The sequence below is a fragment of the Gracilinanus agilis genome, chromosome 5, assembly GCF_016433145.1.
Source record: "Gracilinanus agilis isolate LMUSP501 chromosome 5, AgileGrace, whole genome shotgun sequence".
NCBI classification, from domain to species: domain Eukaryota; kingdom Metazoa; phylum Chordata; class Mammalia; order Didelphimorphia; family Didelphidae; genus Gracilinanus; species Gracilinanus agilis.
The window spans coordinates 14,164,763-14,191,288 of NC_058134.1; the positions used below are offsets into that span (position 1 = coordinate 14,164,763).

At 51.0% G+C, this 26,526-nt stretch overlaps 1 protein-coding gene, 1 long non-coding RNA gene and 1 other non-coding gene across 4 annotated transcripts; 2 read left to right on the forward strand and 1 right to left on the reverse strand.

Moving 5' to 3' along the window:
- Positions 1 to 367: 367 nt before the first annotated feature.
- TOMM7 (translocase of outer mitochondrial membrane 7) lies at positions 368 to 3,455 on the reverse strand. The gene is made up of 3 exons (XM_044678044.1): positions 3,274 to 3,455; positions 1,721 to 1,769; positions 368 to 600 (listed from the first exon to the last, which is right to left on the reverse strand). The coding sequence occupies exons 1-3, from the start codon at positions 3,374 to 3,376 to the stop codon at positions 585 to 587; spliced, it is 168 nt and encodes a 55-aa protein (XP_044533979.1). The 5' UTR covers positions 3,377 to 3,455; the 3' UTR covers positions 368 to 584.
- An 8,732-nt stretch (positions 3,456 to 12,187) lies between these two features.
- LOC123249499 lies at positions 12,188 to 20,158 on the forward strand. Of its 2 annotated transcripts, none has more exons than XR_006506390.1 (4): positions 12,188 to 12,321; positions 16,208 to 16,258; positions 18,789 to 18,967; positions 19,636 to 20,158. It is a non-coding gene; the product is annotated as an uncharacterized LOC123249499 (long non-coding RNA). The 2 variants fall into 2 exon arrangements; XR_006506389.1 differs by lacking the exon at positions 12,188 to 12,321 and adding an exon at positions 13,403 to 13,476.
- On the forward strand, positions 16,312 to 16,388 carry LOC123250816. The gene has a single exon (XR_006506451.1). It is a non-coding gene; the product is annotated as a small nucleolar RNA SNORD93 (small nucleolar RNA).
- Positions 20,159 to 26,526: the final 6,368 nt, after the last annotated feature.

The following is a 26,526-nucleotide window of genomic DNA, read 5'->3' on the forward strand; positions in this document are numbered from 1 at the left end:
GCTCCAAAACTACAAAAGGCCTTTTTGTCCCAACAGAAACCCTTTCTGGGGCGCAGCCTCAGGTTTTCGTTTTGTTTTTTTTTTCTCATTTCTAAAAATGACCCGGAGGGCTGCGGGTTGTGCCTCAGGGATCTGCCACAGCCTGGCGGCTGTTCCCCAAGAGAGGCGGGAAGGATGACGGGACCTGCGGAGGCTCCCCTTCTAAAGCGCTGCCCGGTTTGTTTCTGCTATTTTTCCTTTTGCATCTTTAAAATATCTAATCACTGCAGGGCAGAAACGGCCACCTTGAGCCCAAAGGCAGGAGCCTCGCGCACCGCCCACTCTTCTTCCCTTCCGAAGTGGAATGTTAAAAAGACCGACAAGCCACCATGTTGGGAGATATTTATTTCAATACATTCTGACACCCAGAATTAAAGAAAAGAACTATTTTGCCCCTGACGGGCCTGTGCAGGGCGACCCCTGCCGGAGAGCTTCGGGAGGGCGGGAGGGCAGGCGGGCAGCATCTACTTCGTCATTCTGGCCAAAGTGCACTCGGCAGGCTTTCTCTAGTCCACTGATCGCTTCCAATCCTGATGTTCAGTCTCTCATCCCCAAAGCAGGCTAAAATGTTTGTGGAGAAGAAAAAAGGAATTCAGTCCAAACAAGAATAAAACCTCTCTAAGCCCAGTTTAGTGAAACTGAGGCAAAGGCCAGCGAGAAGAAAATCAAACCAGGGCCGAGTTCGAGTTCAACCCCTCCGAATGCATCAGGCTAAGTGGACAAACACCAGCTGGATATCCAGGCATGGCATGGCGGGGCGGGACAGACAGTACCTACTTGTTGCCCGATTCATCAAATCCCCCCTGCAGGGAGCAGCCCCCTCCCCCACCCCACCCGAGGGTCCATCCCTGAAGGGCAGGAGGGTGCTGGCCCCCAACCCTGGACCAGCCCAGAATGGGGACAGAGCGGGGCGGGGGGGGGGGGGGGTAGCCGCCTCTGTGTGCTGCCTCCAGACGGGCTTCTCCCACAAGGCTCCCCTCAGTGAGGCCCACCTGGAGGTGGGGAGGGGGGGGCTGATTTCTGTTTTCATTTGTAAACCACATTAAAACTCCTTCAAAGCCCCTCCTGGGCCTTTCCTTCCCTTCTCTGCCCCCCCAAGTGAAGAGGAAGCTCCCCAACCCAGCCGCCCCCTCTCCGCCACTCCCTTTGGTCCCCCCAATCCCTTCGCGTTAAGCCAAAAATGAAATGAATTTTGCTTCTGTGTTAAAGGCAGCCACAGCCCCGCCGCCCCCCACCCCCCAGGATCTCCCAGAGTGCCTCATGGTCAGAAATGGGGGGGGGCCAAACTGGATGATGAACGACTTACTGATGGGGCTCCCCCGCTTCTGCCCAAAGTGATTTTCAAGAGACTTTGGAAGGCCTGGTGGGGTGCGAAGGCTGGGATGGAGGGAGCAGATGGGCCTGCAGGCTGCCAGCTCCTGCCCCCTCCAGCTCGGCCATTCTATCTCCTGCCCAGGGGGCCGCAGAGACTCCCAATTACCAGCCCTTCGGGGTGTCTGAGCCCAGAGAGGCTCCGGAGGCTGGCCTAGGAGGAAGGGCCGGGTGCTGGGGGGGTCTGGTGTGGCTGAGGCCGGGAGAGGAAAGGCCAGAGAGGGTCACGGGTGTGTCTGGGGGGGTGTGACCTGGAGAAGGGCTGAAGCCATGAGCTGGAGCGTCTGCCCCCCCCCCCCCCATACTGTACCTCAGGACCGTGGGCTCCGGCATTCCTGGGTCGGCGCCTCTCTTGAACCCTAAAAAGAAAAAGATCCGGCATGAATGTGAAGTTACCTGCACCTCCGGCCTCCATGGAGGGAGCCTCCGCAGGGGAGGGTCTTCCTCCAGAAAAGGGGCGCAGGCCCCCCAAAAGCCAGAAGGGCCTGGAAGGGAGAGCCAGGACCCCCCCCTCCCCTATCCCAAAGGACAAGCATGAGGGAGGCCGGCCTAGAGGAAGAGCCCGCAGGGCACCGGTTAAGCCAGGCAGGAGAGACAAAGAGTGTTTCCCATTTGGGGAGGCAGCAGGGAGGCCTCCGACCCAGGCTGGCAGAACAGGGCAGGGAGGGGCTGGGGGGGGCCTCGGGGAATCCAATTATCAGCTCAGGGAGGCTCAACAGCCTCAAACAAGTCGGAGCCGAGGGGGGACGAGATAATGAGCAGCCCAGCGGGCTGAGGCTACAGAAATGAATTCACACCAGTGAGGCCGCCGGTGCAAATGAAAAGTGCCCCAGTCAAGCCTGGGCCTGCTGCCTGCTGCCCTCCCCCCTAAGCCAGGCCTTGTCTGAGGGGGCTGCTGGGTATTTTTCTCCAGAGCGGCCCACTGAGCCTGGGCTGAGCCTGGACTGCCCCGCTCAGTTCTAGAGGGGCTCATTGGGCCTGGCGCTTCCCCTCCACAATGGCCTCCCAGCCCACAGAAGGGCCCAAAGGGAAGGCCTCGATGGTGAGCCCAAGGCCAAGTCAGTAAAAAGAGGGAGGAGGAGAGCTGTCTTGGGCCCTCTCAGGACCTCAGTTTCTTCCTCGGTAAACGGGGGCAGCTGAGCACTTCCATCCTGGCCCAGCCAAGCTTGGGGTCAGGGGAAGAGCAGGGTCTTCACGAAGGCTGGGGGGGGGGGAACCCCCCCCAGAAGAAAAGGAGGCACAGAGGGGGAGTGGATCCAGGACTCCCTCCCCAGGAGGAGGCATCCAGGTGGCCAAGGTTGGAACCCCCTAGTTTTACAAATGAGGAAACTGAGGCCTCAAAAACAAACTCCATTCCAGCATCACTCTGTGCACTGTTTTTAGAGCCAGAGGTAACGGCCTGGGGGAAGACCTCCACTTGCCCATTGGTAAAATGGGTCGATGACGGCCAACCTCGGGGGAGGTGTGTAAGTAATCCCGGGAGGTCCCCCCCCAGTAGGGCAGCAGCACTTGGGTGCCTCCATATGGGGTGTGGCCATGTTGGGGATAATTTTTGGTATTTTTCCTTACCCCACGGCCTAGCACACAGTAGGCGTCTAATAAATGCACGCCTGATTTCCCGTAGCCGTGGCTTAAAGCGGTGTGTCCACCAACGGGATTTCAGTGGGGTGGGGGCCTACCCCTATTCGGCCCCTTCTTACAGTAGGTGCCCCTGGGGGACCTTACAGTAGGGGCCGCCGGACCCCGCCCCTTAACGTCACGTGGGTGGCGCACGTGACGTCACCGCGCTCCCAGGGCGCCGCCGAGTGCGCTCACGTGGTCGCGGGCACGCGCCCCTCCCCCGCTCCCCGCTGCCGCACTGACCTAGGTAGAGCACGAGGGGGATGAAACCCCAGCGGATGGCAAACTGGCCGCCCCGGAAGAGCTGCTGCAGCCGCTGCTTGGACTCCTTGCTCATCTTCGCCATGGTGACGACGATAGCGGCGCCCCCAGCGAGCTCGGCTTCCTGCGGCCTCCTCTCCCCCCCTCCGCCGGAAAGTGCCCACGCTGCGCAGGCGCAGCGCTGTCTCCGGCAGCGGGGCGCCGTGCTTTACGGCCAGGGCGTCGCGAGCGGCTTTGGGCCGTCGTAATTGCCTCCTGCAATCTCTCCCTCCCAGTATCTGTCTAGTCTCCCATTTCTTAGATGGGCATACTAAGGCTTGGGCGGAGTTATGGGGAGGGGGCTGGAATTCAGAGCTGCAAAGGACCTCTCCTTGATCGGGAGGCAGAACCAGAGAGGTCACGCTTGTTTCCCTGGGAACCTGTGGCTACCAGGGTACAAGTCCTGGGCTTAATCCTGGGGGAGTGGGAGGTGGGAAGCTGCAGACTTTGAGAGAGGCCCCCCCGCAGCAGCTCTCTGCTGGACCCTCTCCCAGGACATAGTCCACCTTTTATTTCTCCAGTGGCTAGAATACAATCGGTGCCTAATAAATTATTAAGGAACTATTGGCAGGCGTCCCATTCATTCCAAGGGGGAGGTGCTCTTGTAGAAGCAACCAATAGCACTCTCTGTTACAATGTTGCAATCCACTTGAGGCTTCCTTGCTACAATGTTGCCTTCTCCAATGGTCTCTTCCACAATGTGGCGGCCTCCTTCATCCTCCTTGCTACAATGTTGCCCTCTGCAAATTCTCTTTGCTTTGGTACTTTGGTGTTTCTCCCTCCTCTGTCTCATGCCTCACAACTGCAGTTCTGATAGGAAGAGGGAGGAATCCTCTACACTCCCCCCAACTCAAACCAGACCCTAAGCCTGGCCTCCCGCGGGGTCCTGGCCCTCACACCCCTGGGCCCCAGGCTCTCCACTCTCTGGAAGACCATTCTCAGCTGACAAATGTCTCCGCGGGTCCTGCCAGGCACAAATTGGCCAGGACTGGGCGGGGTGGGGGTCAGGAGGGAGGTGGAAGGGGTGGAGGGGGAGGGGTCCGCCTCTCAGCCATAACTGAGCCTGCAGTCCATTAGAAAGCCCCATCTTTCCCAGCCATGTCACTGTGCTGGTGGCCCTTCTGTGTCATCTTTTTTTTTTTTTTTTTTTTTTAAACCCTCACCTTTCATCTTGGAGTCAATACTGTGTATTGGCTCCAAGGCAGAAGAGTGGTAAAGGTAGGCAATGGGGGTCAAGTGACTTGCCCAGGGTCACACAGCTGGGAAGTTTCTGAAGTCAGATTTGAACCTAGGACCTCCCTATCTGACTCTCAATCCACTGAGCTACCCAGCTGCCCCCTCATCGTCTTATAATCACCAGGGTGGTCACACTTGGCCGGCTTTCCTCATCTGGACTACTGGGGGCCACTTGAAAAATCAAAAGCACATGGGCTGTGGTTATTATTCCAACCTAACTTTGCCTCCTTCTCTTGGAGAAATAAAAAGCAGCTTCCTCTCTCCCCCAGAGACCTTCTCCCTTTATGAGCCAAGGTGATGACTTCTGATATTGGGCAAGTCCTTTCCCCTCTCTCTGAGCCTCAGTTTCCTCATCTGTAAAATGTAAACTTGGAACAAGATGGCCTCTGAGGTCCCTTCCAGTTCTTTTATCAGACACAGTGAAAAAGGGCAAGAGAGGAGGGGGACTTATTCCTCTCCTCAAGCCCTCAAACCCACCCTGAAAAAAAATCTCCTACTTCCCTAAAAGGTTCACTCAACAAATATTAAGCACCAACGAAGAGCTAGGAACTAAATGGGGGAAATAGTGATGGATGGGTGCTTAGTACTAGGATCCAGAGATATCTACTGCTGACTTCCTCTCCCTGGAGATTGGGTTTTCTCCTCCCGCCCATCTCAGAGAGATAAGTCTCTCCACCACGAGTAAAACTCCTCTCTCCCACTGGACTATAAACTCTTGGATGGGAGGGGCTCTTCCCTTTTTCATCTCTGTATCTCTAATGACTTCTACTCCAGCTTGAAGGTTGGCATCTTCCCTCCATGCCCCCTCCTCTGGAGTGGGTGCTACTTGTCTCCTCTCTCCCATGCCCCCAGAGATGGCAGGCCAGGAAGAGGAAGAAGAAGATCCTTTGTTTTCCAGAGCCACATCTGGCCTGGCCCTTTGCCAGCAAGTCAGCAAATTCTTTGCCTCTGGGGTCATTTGGATTATCTTCTAACCATTAAGTCATCCCCCTTCCTTTCTCACAGCTTCACTCTCCACCCCAACCTCCAAGCCAGAGAAGAGAATCTGGCCCCAGCCAGTGAGGCCATGGCTCCTTGCTAAGGCTGGCTGATCATCCTGTGGAACTGTGGGAGGCGCTCACTCATTTATATGGCCTGCTGCAGGCGGGACTCGAACTTGTGTGTGTCCTAGAATTCCTCCGGGAGAATCCTGGGGTCCAGGATAGAGGTGGGTGGCTTCACAGCCACTAGGAGATGTTTGTGGTTTATTGTTATGCATTTTCCCTTAGCATTAAATCCTAATCACTTGCTTAGCAATTTCATGCTAAAATTAAGCACTCTGTATTTATGGGGCCCTTAGATGGCTAGAGCCAGAAGACTCATCTTCCTGAATTCAAATCTGGCCTCAGGCACTTACTGGCTGTGTGACCCTGGACATGTCACCTAACCCTGTTTGCCTCCTTCTTCATCTGGAAAATGAGCTGGAGAAGGAAATGGTCAACCACTCCCTGCCAAGAAAACCCCAAATGAGGTTCCGGAGAGGCAGGCAGGCAGGCAGGCTTGAGCAATGACTTTACAACATATCCTATGTGGATCAAGAAGGAGATTTATGTCAAGGTCCAGAGACTAACCCTCACCATGACTAAAAGAAGGTTAGTAGGAGCCCAAAGCTAAGCTTGATCAACCATCCCAAGCTACTCCTGGACAACAAGTGACTGTCCTCTAAAAAGAATCCTCCCCAGCCCCAGGGAGTGCTGGGCTCTCTCCTCCGCAGCCCTGCTGTTGTGACAAGGGGCTCTGGCCATCTGCATGAGGAAAAGAGGCCACGGAGGGATTAAATATACTGAATAATTGATATTTGATTAAAAATAATATCGGACCTCACTACAAAGCCCTAATCTAGGGAGGTGATGATTTACATGTAAATGAGGGAATATCAATCCTAAAAAAAACCTTTCAGTCACTTCCTCGACTGGAATTCCCCAAGAGCCTCTTGGGTCCAAGCTCACTTAATTTTTCTCATGGAAGTTAATGTAAATTCCAATGTTCTGCCTTTGCATTTTTCACTCTCCATGATTTCCTAAAGGCCCTTCTGTATTTCTCTGGATCCCTTTCACTCGTCAGTATTGATTGTCTTCTAGTGTTCGATTCCATTAATGTGCCACAATTTAAACATTTCCCTTGAATTAGACACAAGTTAACCAGTTATCTGACTTCTCCACTTTGTATCCTTGTATTCAAGGAAAGGGAAGGGGGAGAGCATTAATATAGCGCCTACTACATACCAGGTGCCGTGTTAACCACATCACAAGCATTATTTCATCTGATCGTTACAACCACCTCTGGAAGTAGGCACTGTTGGAAATTATACCCATTTTGCAGCTGAGGAAACTGAGGCAAACCAAAGTGAAGTGACTTACTCAGAGTCACACAGCCATTAAATGTCTGAGGCTGCAATTGAACTCCTCTTCCTGACTCCAAACCCAGCCCTGAATCCTCCAGCTGCCTACAGATGGCCATCCTAGAAAAGTGACTCCAAAATTCATCAATTCTATCCTTTCAATACATGAATAACAATTGAACTTTTTATAATTAAGACCACAGGCATCCCCGTGAGAAATGTAGGGGTCAGTCCATCTATCTCTCTCAATATATTTTATTTACCAGAAATGTGTGATTCCCATGCAGGACGGAAATGTCTTCCCCGGGTTCCTATTTAATGGTGTTTCCTCCACCTTAAGTGAGAATCAGTGGAGGAGTTGTGAACTGATCCAACCATTGTGGATGGCAATTTGGAATTATGCTCAAAGAGCACTAAAAGACTGCCTGCCCTTTGATCCAGCCATACCATTGCTAGGTTTGTATCCCCAAAGAGATAATAAGGAAAAAGACTAGAAAATGAGGGGATGCCCTTCAATTGGGGAATGGCTGAACAAATTGTGGTATCTGCTGGTGATGGAATACTATTGTGCTCAAAGGAATAATGAACTGGAGGAATTCCATGTGAACTGGAAAGACCTCCAGGAATTGATGCAGAGTGAAAGGAGCAGAATCAGGAGAACATTGTACACAGAGACTGATACACTGTGGTACAATTGAATGTAATGGACTTCTGTACTAGCAGCAATGCAATGACCCAGGACAATTCTGAGGGATTTATGGAAAAGACTTATACTCACATTCAGAGGAAGAACTAACTACAGGAGAGGAAACACAGAAGTAAAACAACTGCTTGAACACATGGGTTGATGCTGATATTTTTGGGGATGTAGACCTGAAAGGACCACACCAAAGCAATTATCAATAATATGGAAATAAGTCTTGATTGATCACGCATGTTAAAACCAGTGGAAATGCGCGTTGGCTATGGGAGGATGTGTTTGGGGGGGTGAAGGGGAAAGTAAGAACATGAATCATGGAACCATGGAAAATTTTTCTAAAAAATTAAAAAAAAAAAAAAAAAGAGTCAATGGAAGGCCTGGCCATGGGAATGCCATTTGCCTTGTATAACAGCATAGCTAAAGACATTATCCACTGGAGCAACCCAATCCCCTTTCTACAAGAAACCAGGTGGCCTATTCCTCCTCCACTTTCCAGGAAAAACCATTTCTTTCTGCAAATGAATTTTTATGCTTCCTTTGCTCAGACAATGGCCCCTATGTAAGTCCATGTGTTTCCCTCGCTGCCTGCCCTGCCAGGAATGTCAAGCCCAATTTAGTCCCCATGGGCTGTAATTAGCTTCCTTCAAGGCCCAGATAGCATCTGCACTCTCTCCTCTCGGGCAGAGATCGAGGAGGTCCGGCTTTGTTCCAGTTTGTAGCTTTTTCCCTTTGGTAAACACCTCAAAGGTTTTGGGAAATGGCTGTGGAGGCAGATCCAGTTGGGTTACCAGCCTCCATTCTGGAAGTTCTCCCATCTCAAAAGAAGCAGGAGTGGAGGCAGGAAGCCTCCTAGTTTAGGAGGGAGGCCAGGCAGGGGAAGGCTTGGGTGGGAGCTGTGGTGGGGTGGGGTGGTGAACCCCATCGTTCGGGAAGGATACCTTTTGCCAGAATGCAAGACCCTGAAACTTGGCTTTAAAGTAAAAAAGAGAGATTTATTAGTAAGGTAGGATTTTTGGCGAGCAAGGCCTGGGGGGTTGCTCCCAGAATGCCTCAGTTCTGGGGTTTGTATATTCTTTTCAACAGGGAGGACACAACAGGGATGGGTCCCACCAGCAAGACCTGCAGTCAGTTTGGAGGGAGCTAGACCTGTGACATCATCCATGTGGGATGAACTCTGGGTGTGGAAATGCCCTCCTCTGTGACTGCCTGGCTTGGGGGGGTGGGGTGGTGAGAGAGGCACCAAAGGACTAAGTGAGCTGTCCCAGGTTCACTCAGCTGGCATGTCCGAGAAACCAGACTTGAGCTCAACCTCTTCTAGACTGAGAAATGCTCTCTACCCACAATGCTAGACTCCATGCTACTGCTCTCGCCACCCTCTGCTTCTCCCTCTTCCTCTCCTTTCTTCCCCCTTTTGTTTTGCAGTTAGAACCCCTCCCCAATACTATAGACTCCTCCTCTCCCTGGTAGTCAGTTGCCTACAAGGCACCCCCAAAGCAGCCCAGACTGGCCGTGTAGACTAGCTTCTTCATGANCTTCCGCAGCTGCTGCCTTAGATATACCAAGTGGGTCGGAGAAGCGAGAGAACGGAATGTTACAGGCGATATTCCATACTGTGAGCCCAGCATGCTATGGTACAGATGAGTCATGGCTGCGCCGCCACCGCGGTATGGAGGGAGATTAAGCTGAAGGCCAGAGCCTTAAGCCTCGCCATCAGGAAGCCACTCTGCCTTCCTTCATGGAAGCCAAGTTCTCCGCTGGAAGAGGCTCGCCTCCACTTTCCAGCCAGCCCCGTTCTTACATCTGGACCCCCTCCCCGGCCTGCTGGACCTCCGACTCTGCCCCTTAATCCCCAGCAAGACAGGAACATGCGGGGAGAAAAGAGACCCCAACGCGGCCAGCGTGGCTTCCTTTGCTTTTGTCCCTCGGGGGATCCCCCAGAACTGACCGCAGGAAGGATTCCTCCTTGGGAAACCTTCTGCTCTCTCCCCAGTTCAAAAACACCACCAAGCCTGGCATTTAAGGACTCACCTTCTTCATGCTGCCACCTGGCTGGCCGCTGACTCCCCCCTGTGGCGTCCCCAAGACCTCCCAGCCCCTAGGGTGACCTGTCTCCACCCCTGTGGTCTCTCCGGCCCCTGCTCGGCTCAGACCTCTGCTGGGCAGCTCCTCCTGGAGCCTCCATTTTGGGGGACGTGCCCAGGCCAGCTTCCGGCTGGCTCTTTACCCTTCTTCCGACCCCTGGCACTCCTTCCTGCTCCTTTTCAGCTCCCTTTTGCCTCTCCTCTCTTCCCATTAGAGTGAAAGCTCCTCGAGGGCTCAGATGGACTTTCCCTGGCTGCCCCCGGGCTGTGGTCCAAACCCGGAGGCTGGGATTAATAAAGGCTTTTAAAGTAGGAAAAGCAGGGCTTTCCCTTTTCTCAACTCCCCATCCCCAGGCCAGGAAAATGGCAAATATTTCTCTTTTCCATAACTTTCAGCTTTTGAGAGGTTTTCTCTTAGTTTATGTTAAAAAAAGGTTGCAACTTCCCAGGCGTGTGACCCTGGGCAAGTCACTTAACCCCCATTGCCTACCCTTACCACTCTTCTGCCTGGGAGCTAATACACAGGATTGACTCCAAGACGGAAGGTAAGGGTTTAAAAATTAAATAAATAATAAAAAAGGATGCCCATGTATGCCCATGTATGTTTGTGACAGGCATGTGTAGGTATGTATTCTACAATTAAACCAAAGACACTCAGGATATACTGAAGAGTGGTGCTCACCGAAAGAATCCTGCAGGATCTGGGTTCGAATCTTGGCTCTGCCATTTCCACTGGGCAAGTTTCTGGACCTCAAAGGAACCTCCTTTTCCTCATCTTCCAATGGGGGTTCAACAGGATAATTACAAAGGGCCCTTCTGCATTCTTCTGGAGCTGGGGGAGGAGGTGTCGCTTCCTGGGACTGCTGCGGGAGCAACGAGGCTTGCAGGTGCTACAGTGGCAGCAAGGCTGAGATGATTCCTATCCTTGGGGATGTACCAACTGCAGAAAGTAGCCCTCATGAGGGCAAACCCCGACTCCAAGCCCAGGGCCTGGCACCGAGCAGCTCCTACCCGGCCCCTAATGCTGTCCTGCTGAAGTGAATTCTGATGAACAAGTAAAGCCAACACTTGAGTGCCATTTCCAGGCTTTCCCCCAGAGCTCGCTGTCCGGAGAAGGCAGGCTGCCCGGTGGGCCGCTCCACCTGAAACATGGTCCCATGACACAGATGACAATACCCATCCTTTCCGGCATCCCTGTTGCTGGATATTGTTTTTGTTTGTTTGTTTTTGTTTTTAACCCTTACCTTCCCTCAGAAGATCGGTAAGGGCTAGCAGTGGTTCCCAAACTCTTTTGCCCCCCCCCCGCCCCCTTTCCAGAAAAAATATGACTTAGCCCCCTGGAAATTAATTTCAAATTTTAATAGCAATTAATAGGAAAGATAAACACACCTTCGGCCATCACTGCCTTCCTGAATTGCCGCAGCACCCACCAGGGGGCGGTGGTGCCCACTTTGGGAATCACTGGACTAGGCAATGGGGGTCCGTCAAGTGACTTGTCCAGGGTCACACAGCTGGGAAGTGTCTGAGGTCAAATTTGAACCCAGGACTTCCTGTCTCTAGGCCTGCTTCTCAATCCACTGAGCTACCCAGCTGCACCCCCTGGTTATTGTTGACATTACCCAGTTATAACAAATGTGCTTAGACTCAACTTTGTGCCAAACAGTGAAGAGCAAATAAGTCTGCATTTGACTGCAGCTTCTCTTGTTGTCTGCTGCGGGGCCACAGAGGAGGCTGAGCAGGCAGCCACCCCGGAACTCGGTGCCCAACGTGCTAGTAGTGACTGGCAGCAGCTCCTCTCCTAGGACAAGATTTGGGATCGATAGAATAGGGAGGACCCTAGATCTGAGAGGTCAGGCCCAGCCCAGAAATGAGGAATTCGCACCCACTGCTTTCAATCCTGCTTCGAGCCTCAGAGACCGGGCTGGAGCGGGGAGCCTTGGCTCAGACACTTACAAAATGGGCAACTCTGTGCAAAGGATTCCCCGTCCCAGTCCTCGATTTCCCCACCTGGCCCCAGAAAGGGATGGGCTGCCGGCTCGTTAGGGTCCCAGAAGCCTAGCGGACAGAAGCTCCCCACAGCCGCGGGGCTCCTGCGGGGGAGAAGGGGGCCACACCCATCCGAGGACTCCGTCGGCTGGACCAAGCCCAGCTTTACTTTGAAGAGCCAGGGGTGGCGGCGAGGCGGATCAGCGTGTCATTGGAGGTCGAGGACAGTAGGGGGCAAGCGAGAGTTAGTTTCTCGAGCTCGGCTCAGGCCTGGGGCAGGGGCCGGGCTGGGGCTTTGGAAAGTCAGCACAAAGTCCCCGGGGCCAGGGCGGGGAACTTAGGCCACCAGCCGAGGGGCGGGGGCCCTGGGGAGGCGGAGTTGGGGGAGGGGGGCTCTGCTGGGCCCCGCCCGGGCGCCGCCGCAGCCTTTCAGCCAGATGCGCACAGCTGGTTCGGCTGGGCACCTCTGGACTCCCTGGTGCGCCTGGGCGCAAGGCCACCACGTCTCCAAGGCACCGGACGGTTTTGAGGGGCTGGCTCTGGAGCGGGCGGGGAGGTGGAGAGGTCCAAGGGGCCCCCACCTCTCTGCCCCGCTCGGGGTCTTACTGGTGAGTAATTGGGCTCAGCCCTACTGTCCCAGGCCCCTCTGGCCTAACCCTCTTGCCCTCTCTGTACTATCAGTGAACCCCCCACCCCCTCCAATGACCTTAAGTGCGTTTAAGCTCCCCCAAGGAGTCGAAGGGGAGCCAAGGATCCAGACAAGTACAGAATGGGGTAGCCCTGCCTGTGCCAGGCCCCAAGGAGCTTAGCCTGGGAGGACCGCCTGCACGTGGGCTCGGGGCCCATAGCCCCTTGCCCCCCCTTTTCAAAGAGAAAAAGCCACGTGGTTCTCTGAGCCTCTCAGTCTCTTTTCCAAAAAGGGAGGCTATGTGATCCCCTTTCCCTAGGAGGGAGGCCCCGTGGTGCTCACCCCCTTTCACCCCTTTCTCCAAAAGGGAGGCCACCAGTGATCTAAGCCCCACATCCTCTTTCCCAAGCAGGGAGGTTCTCCATAGAGCCCCCAGACCCCTAAGTACCTTCCTTGGGGTGCTTTGAACACTTTCCTGCCCAGACCCAGAGAGTCCACGTGATAGCAGAACCCCCTTTGCTCAGGTCCCACGTGGTGCTCAGTCTCCAGGTGTCTTGCTCCTGCCTAAAAAGCCCTTTCCTCCAAACCCACGTGGCACTGGTGCCCCCCTGAACCCCCCCCCCCAAAGCCATATGGCTGAATCCCCTTCCCTAGTTCTTTCCTTCTACTCCAGCCCAGCCTAGCCCACTTGGGTCCGGGAGCCTGGGGAGGCCCATCTCCTGCCCACTGGAAGGAAAGACTCCAAAGCACACCAGTACCAGCTGCCCATTCTCCCCTTTGTGTGTCTGTAAGGGGGGGAGAGGGGACTTGGCTCTCCCTTCCCACCCCCTCCCCCATTTAAAGGCAGTTTTAATTACCCTAAATTGGAGTCCCGATTTCCCAGGCTATTGTCTGTTCTCCCCAATTAAAGGCAATTGGCCCCCGAAGGTGGCTTCTCCTCCTAGAAAGGTCATATCTCTGGCTGGACATCTGATGGATGAAAACAGCTGCCTGGGCTCGGGACTCCCCGGACAGGAAAGCTAGAACCTAGACCCGGGGATTTCTGTGGTCCAGTATAAGGAGGGAACTCCAAGAGGAGGGAGCACCTTTTAGCAATACAGTGAGAGGCCAGTCGGGAGACTTAACCAAGATCACAGTGAGTATGGGTCAGAAGCAGCACTTGAACTCGGGGCTTCCTGCCTTTGAGGATGTCTGTCCATCCAGCCAAGCTGCCTGTGGCTGGAGTCTAGTGAACTGAGGGGTAAAACCGGAAGGCTGTGCTGAGGGCTCTCTCCTAGCTCGGACTTCTCTGATCTCAGGAGCAGACAGACCACGAAATGGGAGAGAGGAGCCCTAGGTCTGGACCAGCCCCCTCTCTGGGCTTCAGAACCCTAGAAATGCAGCCCAAGGCTCTGAGTCCAGAGAGGGGCTTCAGCTCCCCTAAGATGGGGCTGTTTTCCCAGCCCCCCCCCCCCCCATTCCCTCCCGGAAAATGAGGGAGTGGGAGGAACCACTGCGGCTCGGAAATTCTAGGATCCTGAAATCCATTTTGCCCAATCTCTCAGCCATTTTCTCGTGCGTCAAGTCCAGCCTGGAATAATAGAGATAATTCCACCCCCGCTACGGGGCTGGGAGGGTAAAAGCCCGGCTGATTGGAGCCGCATTCAGCAGGAGAAGAAAGGGGCCTTACAAACCGCAGGCAGCTGATTTCTCCTACACAGGCCCTTCGAGCCTGTTTGCTATTGTGTCCTCTGGTTAAATGGGGGTCTGGGAGTGAAGGCCCCCCGCCTGAGCTCTTAAGCACCGACCCTTTAAGCAGGGAGAGAGAGAAAGGGAGAGGTGTGTGTTGGGAACTGCAGCAAAGGGAAATCAGAAGCAGTTATTTTCTGGCCAGCATGGTGGCCCGGCCTGCTGGGAAGCTGGACCGAGTGGGCTCCGGGGAAGTTGTGTGCCCTGGAAACTGAGTGTTGGGCCAAGGCTCCCGATGGGCCCTCGCGGCCCTCTTTGGCATCCCCTGGACCTGGACTGGGCCCCTACAGACGCCCATGGGCCGGGGGATATTGCCCGGAAAGGGGTGGGGGTGTCCTTCGGGATCCCTTTGGCCAGGGACTCTCAACTGGGGCCCAACAGACCGTGGAGACATTTGAAGGGACCCCCGAACTTAAATGGGAGAAATGCCATCTTTCTTTTCACTCCTCCCTAATGGAACGGGCCATTTCATTCCAGAACTTAAAGAGGAAACCCTCTGCAGAGGGGTCCCCCTTCCTCACCAGAGCACGCCCCCAGGATGGGGGGAAAGGGACAAAGAAGGCCCCTTTGTTCTGCCAAACCAGCCTGAAGAAAGCCCACTTGGGGGGGGGGGGATGCCCCTAGGGTGGGAGTTAGCCCAGTGCAGTTCAGCCTCTGCAGAGAGGCTCTGAAGAGAAAATGAAGCAGAAAATCAAAGCTGGCTCCCTCTTCCTTCCAGGCTACAGCCAGGGGAGCCCTTTGACACCCGGGCGTGGTCCCTGTGTAGCCTGAAGTGGGTTTCAAGCCCGGCTCTTGTGTAAAAGGAAAGCAGGAGAAAGTGGAAGCCCGGAGCTGGGCTAGCGGCACTGGGAGGGGCCAAAGGAGCCCACCTTGGGGACGGATAAGAAAATCCAAAGGAACTTTACTGGGTGGGAGAGGAGGAGAGGAGGAGGGAGCTACGGGAGAGAGAAGGGGTTGGAGGGTTGAGTTCTAGCTCAGCCCCTGGTGACCTCTGACTTGGGGCCAGGACCGGGCGGCTTGCTTGGGCCACCTCCCGATCATGAGTCTGTGAGTCCCTTCTGACTTTGCCTCAGCACACCGCCTGGCACAGAGTAGCTACTTAATAAATGGTCATTTAGCCTCTCCTTTTGAACCTGCCTCTAAATTTATGCCCTCCCCATCTTGTGAGAATTGGGCTACAGGAAAGGCCTAGAATGAATGAATGAATGAATGAAAAAGCATTTATTCAACCTAGCATAAGCCAGACCTTGGACTAAACTCTGGAGATGCCAATAAAATGGGCTTATTCTTTTTAAAATTCATTTTTATTCTGAACTTAACAAACACCAAATTAAATGGGCAGCTTCACCTGTGTGACAGAACAGAGCCGATCGCCCCAGAGGCCACATAGGTCTGTCCAAAGTATTGCCTCGGTTTAGCCAGCTAGGCGGCGCAGTAGATAAAGCACCAGAGCTTGGAATCAGGAAGACTCGTCTTCCTGTGTTCAAATCTGGCCTCAGACATGTCCTAGCCATGTGACCCTGGGCAAGTCACTTAACCTTATTTGCCTCCGTTTCCTCTTCTGTAAAACGAGCTGGAGAAAGAAAGGGCAAACCACGCCGGCATCTTTGCCAAGAAAAGCCCAAATGGAGTCAGAAAGAGTCCGACACGCCTGAACAGCAGGTTCAAAGGGGAAGGAACTTAGAGGTTCGTGCGTAGCAGAGTGGTGGCCAGGCACCGAGAGGGATGTTTAGGTTCAGGAAGGTCCAGGTCCTGAGACTGGAGCCACAGGGCACGTGGTGGACAAATCCTTCACAAGGATGAAAGTGTGGCTTTGGTCAGGTGCTGGATAGAGGAGATACCACGGGAGAGCAGAGTGGTTAGAGCTGGGCTGTCCTCAAGGCACCGTGAACTCTCTTTACCTGTCAGAAGCCCACATGGGAGCTCAAGTGCTGCCTCAAGGGGCCCTCGTGGGAGAGTTGGCAGTAGGGTTTGGGCCACCCCTGTTGGACCACAAACAAGCAGCAGCTGGTCCTCCCAGTATGGGCAGCCTAGGAAAAGCTAGACTAATTGTGACCATTGAATCTCTCCCGCCTGACTTCCTTCTTTCACACCTGAACAAAAGCCTAACTCGGTTCATTTTCTTCTTTTTGTCCCAGGCTTCACGAGGAAAACAAGGCAGGCTTCTGGCGAATTCCCACTCGTTTCAGGTACGGGTCAGCGGGGTGTAATTCAACCTGGCTTAGAAGGGGAATCCAATACTTGGCCGAGGATGAAAACCACAGTCTGATTGGGCAAACTTTCCCTGCTCTGATGGGTTAAAGGATTTACCTGAGGCCAATTGGACATTCCTCTAGATATTTAAGATGTTGGGAAAATGAGAAAATCTGCTCACCAGTGAGATCCACTTAGTACAACAATGCCGAAACTGAACAGCCATGACTCATTAAAAATAAGTTAATAAAAACGCAGCGGGGCAGCTTTCTCCCGCTTAATGCATGCTCGGACAAAATGAGTTTCCCAGGTAAAGAACTTCAGTCCTTGGGTGGCTTTGTTTGGGGAGCCATTTTAATGTTCTCACAAATGGCTTGATGAGTGGCCTCTAGGAGGGAAATGGCTCCTTTTTCTTGAAGACTGATTCTTCTGAGCTGCTCCTGGGCCTGGCATACAGTGATTGCACTTTCTCAGGGCCTGAAATGTGTCGAATTTGTACCTCTTCACTAAATGCCCCTCCGGCCTGCCTGCTTGTTCTTTTTTTTTTTTTTTTTATATTTTATTTTTTTTAGAAAAATTTTCCATGGTTACATGATTCTTGTTCTTACTTTCCCCTTTACCCCCCTCCCTCCCCATATCCAACATGCATTTCCACTGGTTTTAACATGTGTGATCAATCAAGACTTATTTCCATATTATTGATAGTTGCATTGGGGTGGTAGTTTCGAGTCTACATTCCCAATCCTGTCTGCCTCAACCCATGTGTTCAAGCAGTTGTTTTTCTTCTGTTTCCACTCCTGCAGTTCTTCCTCTGAATGTGGGTAGCATCTTTTCCATAAATCCCTCAGAATTGTCCTGGGTCACTTCATTGCTGCTAGTACAGAAGTCCGTTACATTCTATTTTACCACAGTGTATCAGTCTCTTGTATACAATGTTCTTCTGGATCTGCTCCTTTCACTCTGCATCCATTCCTGGAGGTCTTTCCAGTTCACATGGAATTCCTCCAGTTTATTATTCCTTTGAGCACAATAGTATTCCATCACCAGCATATACCACAATTTGTTCAGCCATTCCCCAATTGAAGGACATACCCTCCTTTTCCAGTTTTTTGCCACCACAAAAAGCGCGGCTATGAATATTTTCGTACAAGTCTGTTTATCTATGATCTCTTTGGGGTACAAACCCAGCAGTGGCATGGCTGGATCAAAGGGCAGATAGTTTTTTATCGCTCTTTGAGCATAATTCCAAATTGCCAGCCAGAATGGTTGGATCAGTTCACAACTCCACCAGCAATGCATTAATGTCCCAATTTTGCCACATCCCCTCCAACCTTCATTACTCTCCCCTGCTATCATTTTAGACAATCTGCTAGGTGTGAGGTGATACCTCAAAGTTGTTTTGATTTGCATTTCTCTAATTATTAGAGATTTGGAACACTTTCTCATGTGCTTATTGATAGTTTTGATTTCTTTATCTGAAAATTGCCTATTCATGTCCCTTGCCCATTTATCAATTGAGGAATGGCTTGATTTTTTGTACAATTGATTTAGCTCCTTGTATATTTGAGTAATTAGACCTCTAACTCTTGCTTGGTTTTAAAATTTTCCCTTTCCCATAGATCTGACAGATATACTATTCTATGTTTACCTAATTTTCTTATAGTTTCCTTCTTTATATTCAAGTCCTTCACCCATTCTGAATTTATCTTGGTGTAGGGTGTGAGATGTTGACGTAAACCTAATCTCTCCCATATTGTTTTCCAATTTTCCCAACAGTTTTTGTCAAATAGTGGATTTTTGTCCCAAAAGTTGGGCTCTTTGGGTTTATCATAGACAGTCTACCTGCTTGTTCTTATTCTACAAAAAATCCTGTATGTGATGAGATCTCTTTGCCTCCAGCCGGAAGGCTTCTTTTTCTTGCTTCCTGCTCCTTTTCTGAGGTCTAAGTCTCTGGAAAACAGCACATACCATCGCCTAAGCACTTTTCCTTAGCCTCTGTGTTCTGCTGTTGACTTCTTGACTCCTTGCTTATAAGAGGGCAGCCCGAAGGCTGGCCCTGGCCCAAGTCACCAGTGAACCAGGGAGTGACTCTCCAATTAAACTGGGACCAGAGAAAGGGGCAGAGTCGGATCCTGGGCCACAGTTTGATGACAGAAACTCCTGCTGAAATTGGCTGTGGGGCATTTCCAGAAAGGTCACTGCCAGAAAGCAAGGCCCAGCCAGGGAGCTGTGCAGCGGCCTAGAGAAAGACAAAACCCACCTCAGCCTTAAGTTCTCTTAATGCTTTTATGTTGGCCACTGACTCAGTGGATGAGGTGAGCAGTTTAGGAATGACGCGGCCCAGAAGTCACTGAATGGCATCGAATCACTCAATCTGAAACAGATGAGCCACCGGACGAAAGAGCTTTGGACGTGAGCCGGACCCACTGGTGGGAGCCTGGCTCTTCCTTAAGTGATTGTTTTAGAGCTCATCGCTTGGTCTCTGTAGACTCACTGGATAATTAAGTGATGTTTTTCCTTTGCCAGTTCTGGTTCTTGAATGAGAGAGAAGCAAAGAAAGCTGGCGCCCGTGGACAAGGGACTAATCGAGGCATTTGGAGCCCTGGGCTGGGGAAGTTGAGATGAATCCAAGCTCAAAGATCCCATCTCCCCTTCCTCCCTGATGCCCAACCACAAGGTGGAGTGACTTGTTTAAGGTCATGCAGGTAACAATGGCAGAAGTGGTGGGGTGGGGGTGGGGGACCCCTCTCTCATTGACTACTGCACACACACACACACACACCCCTTATCTGTTCTTAGCTGGCCTGGAGGCTCTCCAGGAAGAGTTTTAGGTACCTTCTGCCATTCCAGTTGGGAAAGTATATGAATAATCTAAATCTCAAAATATGAACAATCTAAATGAATAACTCTTTAAAAAAAATCTATAAATGAATCATCTAAAGCAGGGGTTCCCAAACTTTTCTGGCCTCCCACCCCCTTTCCAGAAAAAATATTCCTTAGCCCCCTGGAAATTAATTTTTTAAAAAATTTTAATAGCAATTAATAGGAAAGATAAATGCAGCTGTGGCCATCACCTCCTCCCTGGGTCACTGCAGCACCCACCAGGGGGCGGTGGCGCCCACTTTGGGAATCACTAAATAAATAAACCAAGGCATCCTCAAAAAGCCCAGTGCAGTGGAATCAAACCTCCTAACGGAATGTGTCCATAGCCCAGCTTTCCTTCAGAATTCTCCCAAAGGGGCCTTAGAAGCCTCTTTATAGATGAGGAGATGAAGTGTGCTTCCTTAGCTGAGGTCACCCCTCATGGGGCTGGGACTTGGGCCAGAGGCCTTCTGCCTTGGAGGCCAATAATAATCTTCCTTCTCTGAAACAGGGTTCAGCTGCCAGTACAGCCCAAGGGCACTTTGGGAGGCCTACCGCCAGTTCTGGGACAGGCCCCCATCCCAACCTAACAGGTCAACTCTATTCCCCCTCCCAAATGCTCTGGGCATGTGCAGAAGAGCTGAATGAGGAGCTCTGCTCTGCCCCAGGTCAGGGAAGCAGAGAAAGATAAGAAGACCACGTGGTCTTACTCTGGAAAAGGGGAAGATATTTGAGGGCTGGAGCTGCTTGACTGACTCTTACAAAATGCTCTGCATATCGCAGGCACTTCCTAGAATAAATGCTGGTTCCTGAATTTGGAGCCTGATAACCGGCGGGGACCTTGGACAAGTCCCTCTGAGCCTCAAGAAGTTACTTTGCATTTCCTTTGCATTTTATATCAGTCCTGGGTCTTTAGGCATCTTCCTTCCCTTGATACAATGGAAACTCCTTGAGCAGTCACTGTTTGGGGGTTTGGCTTTTTCTCTCTGATACCTGACCCTAGAAGGGGCTGAATAAATGCTTGCTTGACTTAACCTGCCTGTGTCTTGAGTTCCTCATTGATAAAGCCAGGAGCTGTGTGGGCTGCTCTTTCAGGGGAGGGGAAGAGAGCACTCTTCAAGGTCTTGCTTCCAAGCACGTACTCACCTTTTCCAGGACTGTGCCCAGGGATTCCTGAAATTCCCATCCAGCGCCTCCTCTTCTGCCCCTGGGCATTTTCCCTGGCTCATCCCAGCTCAGTGAAACAAGGGGAGCTCTGACAATGGCCCTGGAGCCAGAGCTGAGTGAATACTAAGGCACAGGCCAAGAACTGAATCAAGTGTGAGTTCCTAGGAGCCAGGGTCTGTTTCATTGCTGTTTGGCACAGAGTAAGGGGCTGGGACTTGGTCCTGTCCATAGGGGTGGGAAACTCCCTCTCCCAGTGCCAGTTGTCATCTCAGTACTTAGGGTCTTAGATGCCTTGGGGGCTAACAGATGAAGTGACTTGCCCAACATCCCACGGCCAGTATTTGTTAGGGGCAGGACCTCAACTCAGGTCTTCTCAGCCTTGAGATTCTCTCAGATAAAATCCTATTTGGTTCTGAAAGTTCTTCACAACCTGGGCCCTCCCAGCTCTTCAATCTTTTTACTCCTTTCCACCTAGTCTGTGACCCAGGGATGCTGGTCTCCATGTTGTTCCTCACGTAGGACACTTCTCTGTTGGGAGACTCTTTCCTGGACATGCCCTATGCCTGGGAGTTCTCCCTGGCTTCCTTCAAAGTCCAGCCAAACTTCCACCTTCTCCAAGCATTCTTTCCCAATTCTTAACATCAGGACCTTCCTCTGAGCTGCTCCTTGATTTATCCTGGCTGATGTCTCCAATGGTTAGTATACTGTCTGGCACATAGTAGGCTTTAAAAAAAAATGAAAACTTCTATTTTTCTATATTTATTTAGATTTATATATTATATAAATATTAAATTATATTAAATGTTATATGTTTCTGTATTATATTTTATTATAATTATATTACAATTAAATTATATTAAATATATCATGTATTTCTATATTTCTATAAAAAAATGAAAACCAATACTGCGTATTGGTTCCAAGACAGAAGAGCAGTAAGGGCTAGGCAATGGGAATTAAGTGACTTACCCCGGGTCACACAGCTAAGAAGTGTCTGGGGCCACATTTGAACCCAAGACCACCCTTCTCTAGGACTGACTCAATCCACTGAGCTACCCCAACATAGATTTTTTTGATTTATGGGATGAATAATGATAAAAAAGAAGAATTTTAGGCAGGAAGCAGCTAAAGAGTAGTCCAGCTGGTATAGGGCTGGGATTATACCTTCAGAACAATTAGCAATTGACCTTCTTCCATTTCATAGGTTAAGCTAACCCTTGCACACTGGTGCCATTGAGCCTCTTGACATGCTTAAGGAGATTGATATCTGTTAGTGAGCTCCAGGTGAGGTGCAGGAAATCCTTGAAAGACACTTTGGGTTTAGGGATCCCCCTCAGCAAGCATCACAATGGGGCAGAGGGGGGAGGGCTGAGAAATAGATGGCCAGAACTGGATGCCGGGAACAACAAATGAGCTTTCAAGTGGTACCTGATGCTTTCCCAGAAATGGGTCCATGACATGCATGATTGGGAGGCTAATGGGATTTTTCTCTTTCTTTACACTGAGCTGAATTGTAGCCCAAACCCCAGCTGTCTCCTCAAGTGGTACCTGGTTTAACAAGTCACCAAATTCTTTTGTTTGGCCCTTTCAGACAATGATCCCTTCTTCCTCCTCTCAGGCTTACTTCCAAATGGGTTGTGTTCCCAAAATTAGCATGTTAAGTCCGTTTGGAACTTGACAAACATTTCCCCATAGAAACAATAGTCTACGTGGTTCTCAGGCCAGCCAGTAAATGCCTTTGTAACCCATAACACAAGCACAGTGGTCATGCCATCCATGCCCAGGACCCCAATCAGCCTGTGGAACAATTTCTATGGGGAAAAAAATGCAAGCCATTGGATGCCCCAAACAACAGTTCTCTGTTGACATCGTAGGATTCTGGGCCCCTTTCCTTCTTGCTGGTCCCCCAATGATGGGAACTCCCAGCTGCAAGGTGGGTGCTGGTTTCTGGGATTAGGACAATGGAAATGAGGAGAAGGGCAAAAAGGCCAACCCCCCCCCCCCCCAAAGGGGTAAGAGAAGACGGCTCTGTGGGAAACCATATATTCCTCTGACTTTATGGATCCATAGTTTTCCCTCAGGACCCATTCACCTAAAAGCTTTCCTTGACCCCCACCCCACTCCCCAGCTCCCACTAAAAATATTGCCTCCCGTATGGGTTTATAAAGCTTGAGCCAGAAGGGATCTCAGAGGCCAGGAGTCTAATCCCCTCAAGTTATTGGTGAGGAAAATGAGACCCGAGGAGAAGTGACTTACCCAAGGTGACAAGGCAGCCAATGCTAGAGGCAAGATTGGAACCCAGGATATCTGATTGCAAAGTCAGTACTTTATTTTTCACTGTACCTCACGGCAACAGGGGAGGACTCACCCATGTGGAAACACGGGTTCTTAAAGAATGTAGGCTGGGAGGTTTCTTCCCAGGTAACCAGAGGAAAAGTATTGAGAAAAGTAGATGAACTGCTCTCACTGAGTTAGCAATGGGCCCACAGTTCTTCCTCTTGCTGAAGGGAAGCAGGCCTGCTAGGAGCTGACTGAAAGCCCTGGCACGGTTCTGTTACCCGCAAACCCGCCAGATGCCACCTTTGAGAGGTTGTCCATCTCCTGGCCCTGAGAAACCTCAATATGATGGGCCCTTTGTAAGCAGGCAAAGGAGTCTGTAATATGTAAAGAAGGCCCAGATCTGGACTGTGAGGACTCCTGAGTTCACATCCTGCCTCCCTTCTGATTTCTTGTGACACGAGTCAGTCACTTCTCTCTCTGGGCCTTATTTTCCCCACCTCTGACATGAGGGGTTTATCCGAGGTGTCCCAGGAAAGCCCCTTCCAGGCCCAGCATTCCATGATCCTTGGAAACTCGTCCAGTATCAGAGTTCTAAGGCCCGTAGATTTATTTTGAGCTGAAAGGGACTTAGGGCCACCTAGGCCAATGCCCTCATTTCCCAAGTGGGGAAATTTGGGCTCAAAGGAGTAAGCAGTTTGGTCCTTCTCCAAGCCTTTGCCTTTCTCCTGTTTCTCCTCTTTACCCTTTCACACACACAGCTAAGTTGCCAGGCATCCACGGCACGTCCCTTCCCAAATGTGGGGCGCTTCCTAGAGAGCTTCGAGCTCACCGAGAGGGGGCTGCCCTTTCTCTTCATTATTCTAACGCCTCCAGGCCCTTGCCCAGAAGAAGCAAATGATTATTACTTGTTGAATTTGAGGCTGAGCCTCTGGTATCTCCCTGGCGTTGGCCTCACTTGGCTTTCTCGCTCCCTTTTCTGCCGTTGCCTTTGACCTGGTCCCTGAGCAACCAAACAGATGCTGTGGTCTGGAGCGTCCCATGTCAGATGGGCACTTGGCCCTTTTCAGAGATGTGGGGCAGCAGGCCAGGGATAAAGAGGCCCCCGGCTCTACCCACTTCTTCATTTTTCTGCCTTTGTCTCTCTAAAGCGAGGCAACACACACAGAACCAAACTCTTCAGAGCCCTTCATCCTATGTGAGAAGAAAAAGTCGAAACAGGGAGAGGCTCCTTTCTTTTCCCCCTCCCTGTGGTCTGTCATTCCAGGAGAACAGGTTGTTCAAGACAATGGGGTGCCAGGCAAAGGAGGAGAACCTGGTGAGGGCATCACCTCCACACACATACTACTACATTTTGCTATGCCCTAGGGCAGCATTGGCAAACCTTTTAGAGATCATGTGCCCAAAATGCACCTTCAAGCTGCCTGTGAGCCCCCCGTTATCCCAGACAGCAGAGAGAGGAAGTGCTCGCATTGGGCTGCTGCATGGAGAGGAAGAACAGAACAGTCCCCTCCTGCACGCTGGGGCATGCATGCCACGCCTTCACCGACATGCCCCCAGGGCTTGCCAACAAACTAGACTCAGCCCCACCACCTGTGCTCCTATTCCCATGTTGGCAAATCTATGGCACACTGTGCCAGAGGGAGCTGCTCTGCACCACACCTCAGGATAGTTTTCCCACATCCCTCTGCCCAGCAGCCCAATGGGAGCACTTCCTCCCCTGTCTGGGGTAAGAAGGTGGCTCACAAGCAGCATGAGAGTTGTAGTTTGGGCACTCAGTCTCTAAAAGGTTCCCCATCACTGGTCTGCTCCCTTCTGTAGGCAGGACTTTCCTCTACAAGGCTGATTAGAAGTCAGAAGAATGGTGTGACATTCACCCTGCCCAAGTCATTTCCTCCGAATCCCCTTGAGTCTGGCCCAACATGCATACAAGTGAACTGAGAACTTGACCGAGGGAGGAGGTTTGGGCCAGATGTGATTCCATCAGTGTAGGGGGTTCCACCTTTGAAAAGACCCTAATGAAAGCCAGCAGCTGGCTTTGGACATGTCTTAGACATTTCTTCTTAGAGGTTTGCCTAGGACACCAGGAGCTTAAGTGATTTGCCCAGAGTCACCATCTGCTGTGACCTGAGAAGCATCAGCGGAGAGCGGCAGTGTCGGGTTGGAAGCCGAGGCACTTTGACTCTCTGAAGCTCAGTTTCCTCATCTATAAAGAGGGTGGTTGGATTAGATGATCTCTCTGGTCTCCTCCAACTCCCGATCTGTGATCCATGATCTTCTATAATCCATCAAGGCAAATAGACCTAAAGTAATGCAGACCACAGTGGAATACTTTTTCTATAAGAAATGCTGAGTGGGGAGATTTCAGAAAGCTGGAAAGACCTCCATGAACTGATGCAGAGCGAAATAAGCAGAACCAGGAGGACGTTGTACACAGTTACTGCAATATTGTGGCATGATCAACGGTGACAGACTGAGCTACTCAGCCTTTACCTTCTGTCTTGGAATCAATACTGTGTGTTGGTAGTAAGACAGAAGAGCAGTAAGAACTAGGCAATGGGGGGGGGAGGGGGGTAAGTGACTTGCCTGGAATCACACAGCTCAGACGTGTCCAAGGTCAAATTTGAACCCAGGCCCTCCTGTCTCCAGTCGTGGCTCAATACCCACTGAGCCACTCAGTTGCCTCTAAAGTTTATCTTAGAATCATGAACACATGTTTAACACATAGTGGCTCAGATACCCTGATCAAGTCATTATCCAAAAGGAGACCTAACTCCCAGGTGGCTAACTCAGGGCAGTCAGAAAGATGATTCTTTGGAAAAGAGAAATCAGAAAGTCACTATCAAGAAGTTGAGGGCATGATACCATGGTGAAGTGAATCCTGTAAAGCTGAAAGGAAAGAATTCTTTCTTTTGAGGGACTAAGACCATAATAGTGACCCTTTGGGTTAAAAAAAAAAGTAGCGAAGCAGCTAGAGAAGTTAATAAGAGGTTTTAAAATGATCTGTTATAAATTTTAAATTTTATTTTTTATATTTATATTTTTAAAATTTTAATATTTTTAAATTTACATTTTTATTTTTATATCTATTTTAAATATGCGTACGTATAGTTCTCTTAATAGATATAGTCTGTAATTGTGTGGTTTGGATAATTGTGCTGATCTCTCACCCCTGAAATGAGCCTGGATCATTACAAATGGTCCAACATCGACTGCCAAGCCTAAATGACAAGGAAAGGTCTTGAAGTCTCCTCAGGTGCTGGAATTACAACTGTATTTCCCAAAGGTGAGAACTTTGTGTCAAGATGTTATAATGAGAGAGAAGAACAATCAGGATCCATCTGGCCACAGAGCTGGGCTTGCCTGGTCTCTGTGAACAGAGCAGTGTGGCCAGTAGGACAGCGAGGACTTTTGTACTTTCTGTTGGCCCCTCTCGCCTCCCCCAACTTTAGACAGTATCAAAATTTGGCCATCATTTCCTTCTCCTAAAGTGGGGGATAGGGAGAGTCTTGGGGTCTGTGGCAGGATGTGTGATGCAGCAGTTCAAAGAATTTCAGACCCAGAAAGAATGCAAACTCTCCGAGGGCAGGGACTGCTTCCGCTTTGTCTCACAGTCCCAGAGCTTAGTGGAATACTTTTTATTAAGTGGGCACTTAGTAAAATGTTGTGGAATCCAACCAAGTGGCCCCAGGCCCCCAGAATTCCAGTACATAGATATGTAAAGCAGGGAACAGCTGATCTCTTCTCACATCTAAAGGGTATGTTATTTCCTACCGAAGGAAAAGCTTATTTTACCCATTATGTAAGTTCTTGAGAACAAATAGACTTTAAAGTCCTGGTTAATTGGCACTCAAGTAAGCAGAACATGCAAGTAACTATCATGTTGTTCTTCCCCCCAAAGGGCAGAAGCTGCTGGTAGGGAGAGCCAGAGAAGCCCTAAAGACCTCAATTCATCACT

Coding starts and splice junctions, on each gene's coding strand:
- TOMM7 (XM_044678044.1), bottom strand. CDS start 3,376: ATGGCGAAGATGAGCAAGGAGTCCAAGCAGCGGCTGCAGCAGCTCTTC. Junction 1,770..3,273: donor CCCCCTCGTGCTCTACCTAG/GTCAGTGCGGCA, acceptor TTTTCTTTTTAG/GGTTCAAGAGAGGCGCCGAC.